We start from the raw sequence: 12,752 nt of genomic DNA, 5'->3' as shown, positions 1-12,752 counted from the left end.
ATTATTAAGTATAATTAATGAAACAGGCTTTTTGGGAAAGAAATTGAACATAGACTCGTTACGGCAAATAACTGTTACACCGGGGACAGAACAACTAGAGGCTTCAGTGACGTCACTACAGAAGAGCCCACACACAGCAGAATTGTTCGTTGCACTACAAACTGAAAACTTTGACCATCTACTTTCACTGATCCAGCTGCACTCTCACAATACAACTTCTGTTCAGAAAATGTTTTGCAGCTGAATGATACCGTACCTGCTAGTGCGGGAGGAGGGGGTTGTCTGACCGCTTAAAAGTAACCGTCTCCAAGCTTCTAGATGTTCTGTCCCCAGTATACTACTCCCTTCATAAATTGCTTAGTTCCAAACTCCTTTCTAGATTGTCAAAATTAAGATTGCTATAAAACTATAATCCTACTAACTCTCCTACATTGCTGTGAAACTTGGATATTAACAAAAAAACAAAATCCCTTTTTACTTTTGAGAACAAAATCTTGAGGAAGATTTTTGGTCCCATTCAAGAAAATAGCACATGGAGAATTTTGAACAACAGATAAAGATCCGGACATAATAGCCTTAATAAAAAGTCGAAGACTACGTTGGCTTGGACACGTTCTACGGCGTGATGAAGACTCTCTTCTACGAAAAGCTTTCGACTATTCTCCAAGATGTACGAGACCTCTTGGTAGACCTCGTCTCCATTGGCAGGACCAAGTATATGATAATCTTTGTACAGTGGGAGGACAACAAGAAGATGCAGAGAACAGAGACGAATGCCCTAAATTGATTGATTGATTGATTGATTGATTATCTCTCAACCTCTGAGTGGAGGAATGCTATCAAGATGACAGCTAATGAGGCCCCGGTACGCACCAGATCCCAAGACAGTAACTGCTGCAGGCAAAGCCACAGCGATATTGAAACACTTGCACATGTCTTGGGATCCTGTCCTTTTGGCGACGATCTTCGCTACTACAGAGTAGTGGATACACGACATATGAAGAAGTCCACGGATTAGCTGAAAACAGCAGTAGGATACGTCGAATTGTCGTTATCGCCTTTAAACCTGGTACCTTAATACCAAAGGCTATATAGTAGATCCAACTATCAGGTCTGAGTCTCACAGTAGCCAACCTGACGAGGTGGACACGGAAAAAAAAAAAAACATTCTGTACTATAAAAATGCCTACCATCTTAACAATATGTTTGAATCGGTTATTGTTGAAAGGAACTAAGTCCACTTTTTAAAGTTTTGAGGTAATCGAAAAGAACTCTTTTGTGGATAATCTATCGAAGATTAAACCAAAATATATTGTACACATATATTTCATGTGTACAATATATTTTGGTTTAATCTTCGATAGATTATTCACAAATCAGTTTTTGTCGATTATCTCAAAACTTTAAAAAGTGGACTTAGTTCCTTTCAATTATAACCGATTCATTTGTAGAAGTTATTGATCTGTTTATTGATGCAAGATCAACCATCACCACTCGTCTCCTTGCTTTGAAATAGCAACTACCATTATTAAAGAAGTAGCTGTTGAGTCATTGAAGCTATCAATTTACATCCTACGACATCATCTTTATTCCACGCCCTGAGTTACCTTTCTAATACTACTTTCTCTACCCTATTACCACATTAAATGTTATATTGATCACTGTTGTTGTTTAGTCAACTGTTCGAAGACAGGTCTGAATCTCACAAGTGATACCAACAAGGCACCACTTATGAGGCAACTTGGCCAGGAGATAATGGGGTAGGGTGGCCAGTTCCTTTCCCCCTCCATTGCATACATCGTCGATTAGATAGGCTACATATTACACTAATCAGACTTCAGATGCTATATTAGAAAATTTCTTATTTCTTATAATGTTTTATGCGATTTTAATCTTATTTCCATTATTCTTTGTCATATGGCAACCTCACAAGTTGGGGAAGTCATTGATTGAAAAAAGTATCTACTACTATTATTATTCTTACTATTATTAATACTATTATTATTAGTACTGCTATTATTATTATTATTATTATTATTATTATTATTATTATTATTATTATTATTATTATTTGCGATTAAACTGCTATTCATAACTTATTTTATTTCATTCCGTTCATTAGACACACTTAAATCTTACAACAAATTATGTTTATTTATCCTAATTCCATTGCCTTAATTCCTGTATAGTTGTTACATGCAATCATAGATATTTCCTCAACACTTTTTTTAAACTGAGTTTCTGTAAGAAAATCTTTTACGTGTGGCATGTAGGTTACGGTAACTGGTAAAGAAAATATCCGAAATTATATATAAGACCGAAAAGATAAAATGCTGGATGGACGAATTCCAGTGATAAAGTTGAAACAGACTATATGAAATCCAATCGTAAAAAGCTGATTATTATTATTATTATTATTATTATTATTATTATTATTATTATTATTATTATTATTATTATTATTATTATTATTATTATTATGAAGTCTTGGTTCTTAACTCATTATATTTATCTATATACTTGTCAGACTGAGTTAACTAGCATTCTCACCTTTGAGGACATGACTCTTTTCCTAAAAGCGTGAACCAACTGTCCTGACTCTTCTTCAACCAAATCCCCCATCGTACGGCGTCCAAATCCAAATTCCTTGAGGTGACGTAGCACAAATCGGCGCTGGTCTTGCCAGAACTCCTCATCTGTCAGAAGCACACCTGTACGACAGACAAAATTCATGACTGAAACGAACACCTCCAAACTGCAATTACAATAATGAGAAGGAAAATAAACAGTGTCATCAAAATGACATTATCTTTTCATTATGCATTCTATGCATTCCGAAACAATTCAATTTCTCATGATGCCAGTTACATTCCTGACTGCATTAAATGGGGAGGATAGTATAATTTGGCATTTTTTCCCTAATTGATGTACTTTTTAATATATATATATATATATATATATATATATATATATATATATATATATATATATATATCATTGCTGCAATAACTGAAATTCGAGATTGATTTTAAAGAATGAGGCCAAAATTTTGGAAAAAAGAACCAGGTCACTAAAATGAATATATCTCACCAATTTTATTCAGATGCCATATTGTAGGCCTATGCATGTGTTATACAGAGTGATTCATGAGGAATTACTGAAATTTACGGAGCATATTCCCGAAGACATTTTGAGCAAAAAAGTCACATAAACATAGGTCCTATTCTCAATATTTTCAGAGTTACACTAATTTGAAACTGTTAAAAAAGTACCTTTTTTCTTTAGTTTTAAGGGTAAAGATTAGACAATGAACTATTCAGAAGTATAATTTATTGAATTGGCTAGTATTCTGAAGCTAAAAATGTGTTGTTAATTCCTTAGTTGCTACGTAAAATTTTTTTACGATTTTTAATTACAAAATTACATTTTTCGTACGCATTTATCACAACGATTGTTACAAATCACGTCATTCTTGTAAATTCGTTAAGACTGTACCACAGTCACGAAGCTTGAGTTGTTGAGGGTACTAGAAACAATAGACTGTGCAGGTACTATTTCGCATTGTCTGTAATGAGGTGATAGTAGCGATCCTAGTGGTTAGCAAGTATCTATGGATGCATATTTACTACGTATTGAGCTTCGTGACTGTATATACTAGACTGTTACTGTACATTAGGATACAAAATTGAACTGCAAAGAATCAAAGTTGCTACAATTCATGAACATTAATTAATAACAAATAATAACAATGAATTTAATGTAATGTAGTTTTAATAAAAATAATAACTTTCATAAGTTATGAACATTTATTTACTTTTTAGGTTCAAAGTTGGTGATATTGAAGTTTCAGCCATCTTTGATTCCTAGTAGCTCATCAGATGTTGTTTTGAGTATATTACAACGGGTTAGAAAGATAATAATCTCTTTCTAACTCGTTGGTATATTACCACAGTCTATAATATACAGTCACGAAGCTTGTGTTGTGTTTTTACAACACATCGGCACGTATCTTTTGTTTATGATGTAACGGTAGTTCCTTTGTTAATTCATTTTTTACAAACATTTTCCATGCGAATATTTTCAAAATTTTCAATACCCTATCTTCAGTAATACGTATTTACCATATATTAGATTTACAAAAACATTGTTTCCATATCTGTAAGGCTACTAAATAAACATAGTTTTAATGAGGGTGCTAGGAACAATAGACTGTGCAGGTACTATTTCGCATTGTCTGTGATGAGGCGATAGTAGCGATCCTAGTGGTTAGCAACTATCTATGAATGCGTATTTCCTGCGTACTGAGCTTTGTGACTGTATATACTAGACTGTGATATTACGAAAAAAAGCCTTTTGTGTTCAATGCAGAAAAGTAAAATATGTCTTCTTAATTGGTTGCATATAGAATCTATATATATAATTTGAACTGGTAATGGAAATTACGGGAAAACGGCTGGACGGATTTTAATAAATGACCCCTCATTTTGAAGCTTGGAACTCAAAGTTTTTCGGAAAAATAGTAGTTTTCAGTGAAATGTCAATTTTTAAACATAATTTTCCTATTTTCCAAAATCCATCTGTCGTCAGTTTTGAGAACTAGCTAATAGCATTCACGGCCGACTTGATATACCCTTCGCTTTTTTGTAAAGGAGAAGCGAAGCGAGCATTAAGTCGGCCGTGTTGCATTTCAGAATAAAACAAAACACATACTACAGTAAACAATATTACACGAAGGCCATGATCTGCAAGAATGCTGACATATTTAGAGCTCAAATTAAATTGGTTATTAAAAACTTAACTTACTAAAAATAATTTACAGGTTCGATTCTGTGGTGTGTAATTTTCTGGGTACATCTGTGTATTGGATATTAAAAACTACAAAACTTGAGGTGGTTTGATGACATTATTACCATTAGAAATGAAATATTATTGTAGTTAATGCCATGATGTGACTATTTTTCATTAATTATACATATTAATGCTATATTGATGATATGAAAGTGAAACGTTTTGGGATTATATAAGTAGATGTAGAGAATAACTTAAATTAGATTTTGATTTCTATATTTTACTGAGTGGCGGCTATATAGTATATATAGTATATGTTACTGGAAGCTATAAAACTTACGTAAGATAATAATATTATTAAAAATCAAATATTTTTTATAATCATTAATCAAGTGGGGTTGGGTCTTTTTCATATATTTAATGGCGGTGTGGTGTAGATATTTATATGCATGGTTCTCTTCAGTATTGGCTCGAGAGAGAGTATCTTTCATTATTATGGAAGCAAATAACTTTCAGAATGTCTGGTATTCTTCGTTGAAAATAAATCTGAAAAATGTTTATTTGAACGTCTAATGAACTTAGTTTGCAGCATTTGCTGCACAAGCCATTAGTTAGTTTATATTTTTGAAGATAGTTAAAGAAAATGAAACTGATGTCAGTTACTCTACGTCATGCATTCATTTGATTCCGAAGCAATACATGTATACACACATACCTCGTCGTTTACCCCAGGTCCTGGTCTCGTAAAACGGACCTTGAGGTCTGCCGTCGAACTCCTCGCGGGACAGCATGTCCCTGATGGCTTCATAGCCATACAGGACAACCTGCCTGTCTTTTCCCACTTTGAGACCAACCACAGGACCATACCGCCGGGCCAGCTCTGCTGTGGCGCGGTACAGGTAGCCAGTCTGTTTGCGCAGCTTGCTCACCTCCAGTGCGCTGCCCAGTATTGGTAGCCATGCCGGACCTGAGGCACCACGTGAACAGCGTTAGTTATAAATACATGACAAATTATAATTAAATTTGGGAAGTCTGTCACGATATTTGCTGTCTCTCCGCCAAGCTAGCTCTGTGGTAGCGCGTCTGCCTCCAGACTAGCCGGCCCGGGTTCGATTTCCGGCGGGATCAGAAATTTTCATGTAAAATTTCTACCTCGGGACTAAGAGAGATGGCGGTGCACAACTTCTAATCACAAGATTGTGTACCAATATGCCTGAGTTAAATCCCAAATCTCTCCTTAGTGCATATGAAGAGTAGGCATATGTGACTATTGATAGTGATTCGTCCTCGAATGGAGACGTTAAGCCTGGCGGCATAAGTAGGTTACATGCCGGCACCGGGTTTGCCCTTCTCCCTTCCTCACCCATTCCCTACAGTACACTTACACGAACATATACACTTACCTAGTACCTGACATAACTCTTCACAGATACACATCATGCATAACGTGGCCCGCCGAAGTGGTGTGCAACTTGAAAATAGGTCACAGTCCTGTCATCTAACCGCAGTATGTGAAACCCGGATCACGTTAAGTGAAGTGGGTAGGCATCACACACACATATTTGCTGTCTATAAAATATCTGTGCGACAAAACTTTTTCTGAGACTATACGTATGTATGTATGTATGTATGTATGTATGTATGTATGTATGTATGTATGTATGTATGTATGTATGTATGTATGTATATAATTATACAGGGTGATTCTCGAGGATTTGCCGTCCTTTACGGAGCTTATTTCCCAAACCATTTTGAGCAACAAATCTCATATAAATATTTGTCCTAATCTCAATATTTTCAGAATTACACTAATTTGAAGTTGTTTGTAAAATATCATTATTCTTGAGTTTTAAGGGTAAAAGAAGATTACAGATAAAGAATGAACTATTCAGGAGTATCATTTCTTTAATTAGGTAGTATTCTGAAGCTAAAAATGTGTTGTGAATTCCATACAGTAGTTGCTTCGTACTGTTTTTTTTTTTTTTTTTTCGATTTTTAACTACAAAATTATATTTTCTTATGCATTTATCACAACAATTGTTACAAATCACGCCACTCTTGTAAATTCTTTAAGACTGTACATTAGGGTGCATAATTAGACTGTAAAGAATCAAGTTCCTAAAGCCTTATGATTTGTAAAAAATTTTGTGATAAGTACGTAAGAATGATGTAATTTTTAGTTAAAAATTGAAAAATAAAATCTGTACAAAGCAATTATCAACACATTTTTAGCTTCAGAATACTAGCCAATTAAAGAAATGATACTTCTGAATAGTTCATTCTCTATCTGTAATATTCTTTTACCCTTAAAACTAAAGAAAAGAGGTATTTTGCTAACACTTCAAATTAATGTAACAAAAAATATTGAGATTAGAATACTTGCTTATATGACATTTTTAGCTCAGCATGTCTTCGGAAATAAGCTCCGTAAGTGACGGTAAATCCTCATGAATCACCCTGTATAGAACAAAATAATGTTACATAATCTGGAATAGCACATTGCATTTTCTTACCTGGAGGAAATTTCTTTGGTTTCCGCGTATCGTAGTATATGAAGAGTCCTAGGATGACTAGGAACATAAGAAGTGGCAGCCACATCCTGCGAAAAATCAACATAAAATCGTAAAAGAAATTTCGTACACATAATGTTATTTTAAAATTCGGTGACCCTTTAAATCTATAGACAGTCACTGAACCTCAGTTACGAGTTACGTAAGGAATAACTTTAACTGTTAACGAAGATGTGTAATATTACCAACAAAATCGTGACATTTGCGCCCGTTCCCGGACCGGAGGCGAGCTGAACAGTTTCGACAGTGGCAAATTATCCATAACTAATACTTCACTTGTTCTCATTTCACCGGAATTATCACCTTTATCTCATTCAGACGCTAAATAACCTAAGGTGTTGATAAAGCGTGGTAAAATAACCTACTTAAAATAATAAACGATAATTCAAGAAAATAAGCTATAAGCAGTATAGGCCTATCATTCTTAATAAATTGAGTTTCATATAGATGACATGTAGTCTCCCAATATACGTTTTACACGTCTCGTAAAACGTATAATGGGAGACTACATAATAAGAGAGCTGAATTTTTACCAGACGTGCAAAAGGTATAATGGAAGACTGCATGATAAGAGAGCTGAATTTTTACTAGACGTGTAAAACGTATAATGGGAGACTATATGATAAGAGAGCTGAATGTTTACGAGACGTGTAAAATGTATAATGGAAGACTGCATGATAAGAGAGCTGAATTTTTACTAGACGTGTAAAACGTATAATGGGAGACTGCATGATAAGAGAGCTGAATGTTTACGAGACGTGTAAAATGTATAATGGAAGACTGCATGATAAGAGAGCTGAATTTTTACTAGACGTGTAAAACGTATAATGGGAGACTATATGATAAGAGAGCTGAATGTTTACGAGACGTGTAAAATGTATAATGGAAGACTGCATGATAAGAGAGCTGAATTTTTACTAGACGTGTAAAACGTATAATGGGAGACTGCATGATAAGAGAGCTGAATGTTTACGAGACGTGTAAAATGTATAATGGAAGACTGCATGATAAGAGAGCTGAATTTTTACTAGACGTGTAAAACGTATAATGGAAGACTGCATGATAAGAGAGCTGAATGTTTACGAGACGTGTAAAATGTATAATGGAAGACTGCATGATAAGAGAGCTGAATTTTTACCAGACGTGCAAAAGGTATAATGGAAGATTGCATGATAAGAGAGCTGAATTTTTACTAGACGTGTAAAACGTATAATGGGAGACTATATGATAAGAGAGCTGAATTTTTACGAGACGTGTAAAATGTATAATGGAAGACTGCATGATAAGAGAGCTGAATTTTTACTAGACGTGTAAAACGTATAATGGGAGACTGCATGATAAGAGAGCTGAATGTTTACGAGACGTGTAAAATGTATAATGGAAGACTGCATGATAAGAGAGCTGAATTTTTACTAGACGTGTAAAACGTATAATGGGAGACTGCATGATAAGAGAGCTGAATGTTTACGAGACGTGTAAAATGTATAATGGAAGATTGCATGATAAGAGAGCTGAATTTTTACTAGACGTGTAAAACGTATAATGGAAGACTGCATGATAAGAGAGCTGAATGTTTACGAGACGTGTAAAATGTATAATGGAAGACTGCATGATAAGAGAGCTGAATTTTTACCAGACGTGCAAAAGGTATAATGGAAGATTGCATGATAAGAGAGCTGAATTTTTACTAGACGTGTAAAACGTATAATGGGAGACTATATGATAAGAGAGCTGAATTTTTACGAGACGTGTAAAATGTATAATGGAAGACTGCATGATAAGAGAGCTGAATTTTTACTAGACGTGTAAAACGTATAATGGGAGACTGCATGATAAGAGAGCTGAATGTTTACGAGACGTGTAAAATGTATAATGGAAGACTGCATGATAAGAGAGCTGAATTTTTACTAGACGTGTAAAACGTATAATGGGAGACTGCATGATAAGAGAGCTGAATGTTTACGAGACGTGTAAAATGTATAATGGAAGATTGCATGATAAGAGAGCTGAATTTTTACTAGACGTGTAAAACGTATAATGGAAGACTGCATGATAAGAGAGCTGAATGTTTACGAGACGTGTAAAATGTATAATGGAAGACTGCATGATAAGAGAGCTGAATTTTTACTAGACGTGTAAAATGTATATGGAAGACTGCATGATAAGAGAGCTGAATGTTTACGAGACGTGTAAAATGTATAATGGAAGACTGCATGATAAGAGAGCTGAATTTTTACTAGACGTGTAAAACGTATAATGGAAGACTGCATGATAAGAGAGCTGAATGTTTACGAGACGTGTAAAATGTATAATGGAAGACTGCACGATAAGAGAGCTGAATTTTTACTTGACGTGTAAAATGTATAATGGAAGACTGCATGATAAGAGAGCTGAATGTTTACGAGACGTGTAAAATGTATAATGGAAGACTGCATGATAAGAGAGCTGAATTTTTACTAGACGTGTAAAATGTATAATGGAAGACTGCATGATAAGAGAGCTGAATGTTTACGAGACGTGTAAAATGTATAATGGAAGACTGCATGATAAGAGAGCTGAATTTTACTAGACGTGTAAAACGTATAATGGAAGACTGCATGATAAGAGAGCTGAATGTTTACGAGACGTGTAAAATGTATAATGGAAGACTGCATGATAAGAGAGCTGAATTTTTACTAGACGTGTAAAATGTATAATGGAAGACTGCATGATAAGAGAGCTGAATGTTTACGAGACGTGTAAAATGTATAATGGAAGACTGCATGATAAGAGAGCTGAATTTTTACTAGACGTGTAAAACGTATAATGGAAGACTGCATGATAAGAGAGCTGAATGTTTACGAGACGTGTAAAATGTATAATGGAAGACTGCATGATAAGAGAGCTGAATTTTTACTTGACGTGTAAAATGTATAATGGAAGACTGCATGATAAGAGAGCTGAATGTTTACGAGACGTGTAAAATGTATAATGGAAGACTGCATGATAAGAGAGCTGAATTTTTACTAGACGTGTAAAACGTATAATGGAAGACTGCATGATAAGAGAGCTGAATGTTTACGAGACGTGTAAAATGTATAATGGAAGACTGCATGATAAGAGAGCTGAATTTTTACTAGACGTGTAAAATGTATAATGGAAGACTGCATGATAAGAGAGCTGAATGTTTACGAGACGTGTAAAATGTATAATGGAAGACTGCATGATAAGAGAGCTGAATTTTTACTTGACGTGTAAAACGTATAATGGAAGACTGCATGATAAGAGAGCTGAATGTTTACGAGACGTGTAAAATGTATAATGGAAGACTGCATGATAAGAGAGCTGAATTTTTACTAGACGTGTAAAATGTATAATGGAAGACTGCATGATAAGAGAGCTGAATGTTTACGAGACGTGTAAAATGTATAATGGAAGACTGCATGATAAGAGAGCTGAATTTTTACTAGACGTGTAAAACGTATAATGGAAGACTGCATGATAAGAGAGCTGAATGTTTACGAGACGTGTAAAATGTATAATGGAAGACTGCATGATAAGAGAGCTGAATTTTTACTTGACGTGTAAAATGTATAATGGAAGACTGCATGATAAGAGAGCTGAATGTTTACGAGACGTGTAAAATGTATAATGGAAGACTGCATGATAAGAGAGCTGAATTTTTACTAGACGTGTAAAACGTATAATGGAAGACTGCATGATAAGAGAGCTGAATGTTTACGAGACGTGTAAAATGTATAATGGAAGACTGCATGATAAGAGAGCTGAATTTTTACTAGACGTGTAAAACGTATAATGGGAGACTGCATGATAAGAGAGCTGAATGTTTACGAGACGTGTAAAATGTATAATGGAAGACTGCATGATAAGAGAGCTGAATTTTTACTAGACGTGTAAAACGTATAATGGGATACTGCATGATAAGAGAGCTGAATTTTTACTAGACGTGTAAAATGTATAATGGAAGACTGCATGATAAGAGAGCTGAATTTTTACGAGACGTGTAAAATGTATAATGGAAGACTATATGTCATCTACGTGAAACTCAATTTTTTTTTAGCCACCGGCGTAGCTCAGACGGATGAAGTGCTTGCCTGGCGATCTGAAGTTGCGCTCGAACGTGGGTTCGATTCCCGCTTTGGTTGATTAACTAATTGGATTTTTTCCGAGGTTTTCCCCAACCGTAAGGCGAATCCTCGGTCTCATCTCACTATCACCAATCTCATCGACACTAAATAACCTAGTAGTTGATACAGCGTTGTTAAATAACCAACTAAAGAATGATTTTTGTCGATGACGATTTTTTACCGAAACATTTGAATTTCATTACACGCTCTAGTTTCTCCCTTTAGTTTCAAGTTTGATTTTACAGTCACTTCCAACGATGTTGTTTCATCAGCGCTCGTCAGTTAATTAATGCCAGACATAGAGGTCATTCATTGCACGACCGTCGCTTCTCTATGACTCACTGTCTATTCATACAAACCGCTGTTTGCTCTTTAGAATCTTTCATTTCTATGCTACAATGTGGCTCTTGTATTAACATTTATACACGAGTAAATGGGTGATTTGAGAGAGGTAATGGCGTCCATGTTGAATAACACTGTTGAACTCAATTTATTTCGGGGAGGGAAAGTTAAATCAGGAAGGGATAATTGACAATGGGAAGTACAATTGATTTATTGGAAAACAGTGTAATAAATAAAACACAATACTATATCAATATTTTTATTTTGTTGTTATGACTACAAAGAGAAAGTACTGTAGTGTTTGAGAAGCCCTTGTGCTCACTTATTATTGGCTATTCACTACCACATTAAGGAGAGACATAGGTGAAAATGCAAGGTTTCAGAAAATAATTAATACTTCTAATTAGTTGCACCTAGAGCTATGCAATTTTAATATTAATTTGTAATAGTGTGGTAATGGCCTTTGTTTTTTTTAGATTTTTTATGCATTCTATTTTTAATTTTTTAATTAAAAATGCATTACTATGCCTAAGTACCTTTTTCATGGAAACTGGTCAATGAAATAACCTGAATTTTTGTCTATTTAATAAGAGAATGCAAATATAACATATTATGAACAGATTTTTCTACAGGGTGATTTAAGAGGATTTACCGTCCCTAACGGCATAGTAAGTTATTATCAGTTGGTTGTAGGATGAAAGTAAACTTATTTTGTGTAATTTCTTAAGTTTAATCAATAAGGATGATGTATGTTCTTTCCTGAAGGGTATACACCATTTTAAAATAATTTAATACACTAACTCAACTATTACATGAAACGCTCAATAGGTTTTTGTAGCTTTATTCTCTTTAGCTCTAATCAACAATAACAACAATCCAGGTTGTCAGGCGACGTTAAAAAACAAAAAATGCGAAAACAAATTAA

At 34.6% G+C, this 12,752-nt stretch overlaps 1 protein-coding gene across 1 annotated transcript in view; it reads right to left on the bottom strand.

Moving 5' to 3' along the window:
- Positions 1-12,752, bottom strand: part of Cyp303a1 (Probable cytochrome P450 303a1) — a 40,409-nt gene that overhangs the window by 9,366 nt on the left and 18,291 nt on the right. Inside the window, exons 2-4 of the mRNA XM_069814805.1 lie at positions 7,302-7,387; positions 5,504-5,755; positions 2,551-2,711 (exon numbers count right to left, since the gene is read on the bottom strand). Coding sequence (XP_069670906.1) covers positions 2,551-2,711; positions 5,504-5,755; positions 7,302-7,387 — 499 coding nt within the window. The remainder of the gene's footprint in view (positions 1-2,550; positions 2,712-5,503; positions 5,756-7,301; positions 7,388-12,752) is intronic.

Source organism: Periplaneta americana, chromosome 2, assembly GCF_040183065.1.
Source record: "Periplaneta americana isolate PAMFEO1 chromosome 2, P.americana_PAMFEO1_priV1, whole genome shotgun sequence".
NCBI classification, from domain to species: domain Eukaryota; kingdom Metazoa; phylum Arthropoda; class Insecta; order Blattodea; family Blattidae; genus Periplaneta; species Periplaneta americana.
Note: the sequence above shows the minus strand (reverse complement) of the source record. Positions and strands in the feature narration are given on the sequence as shown.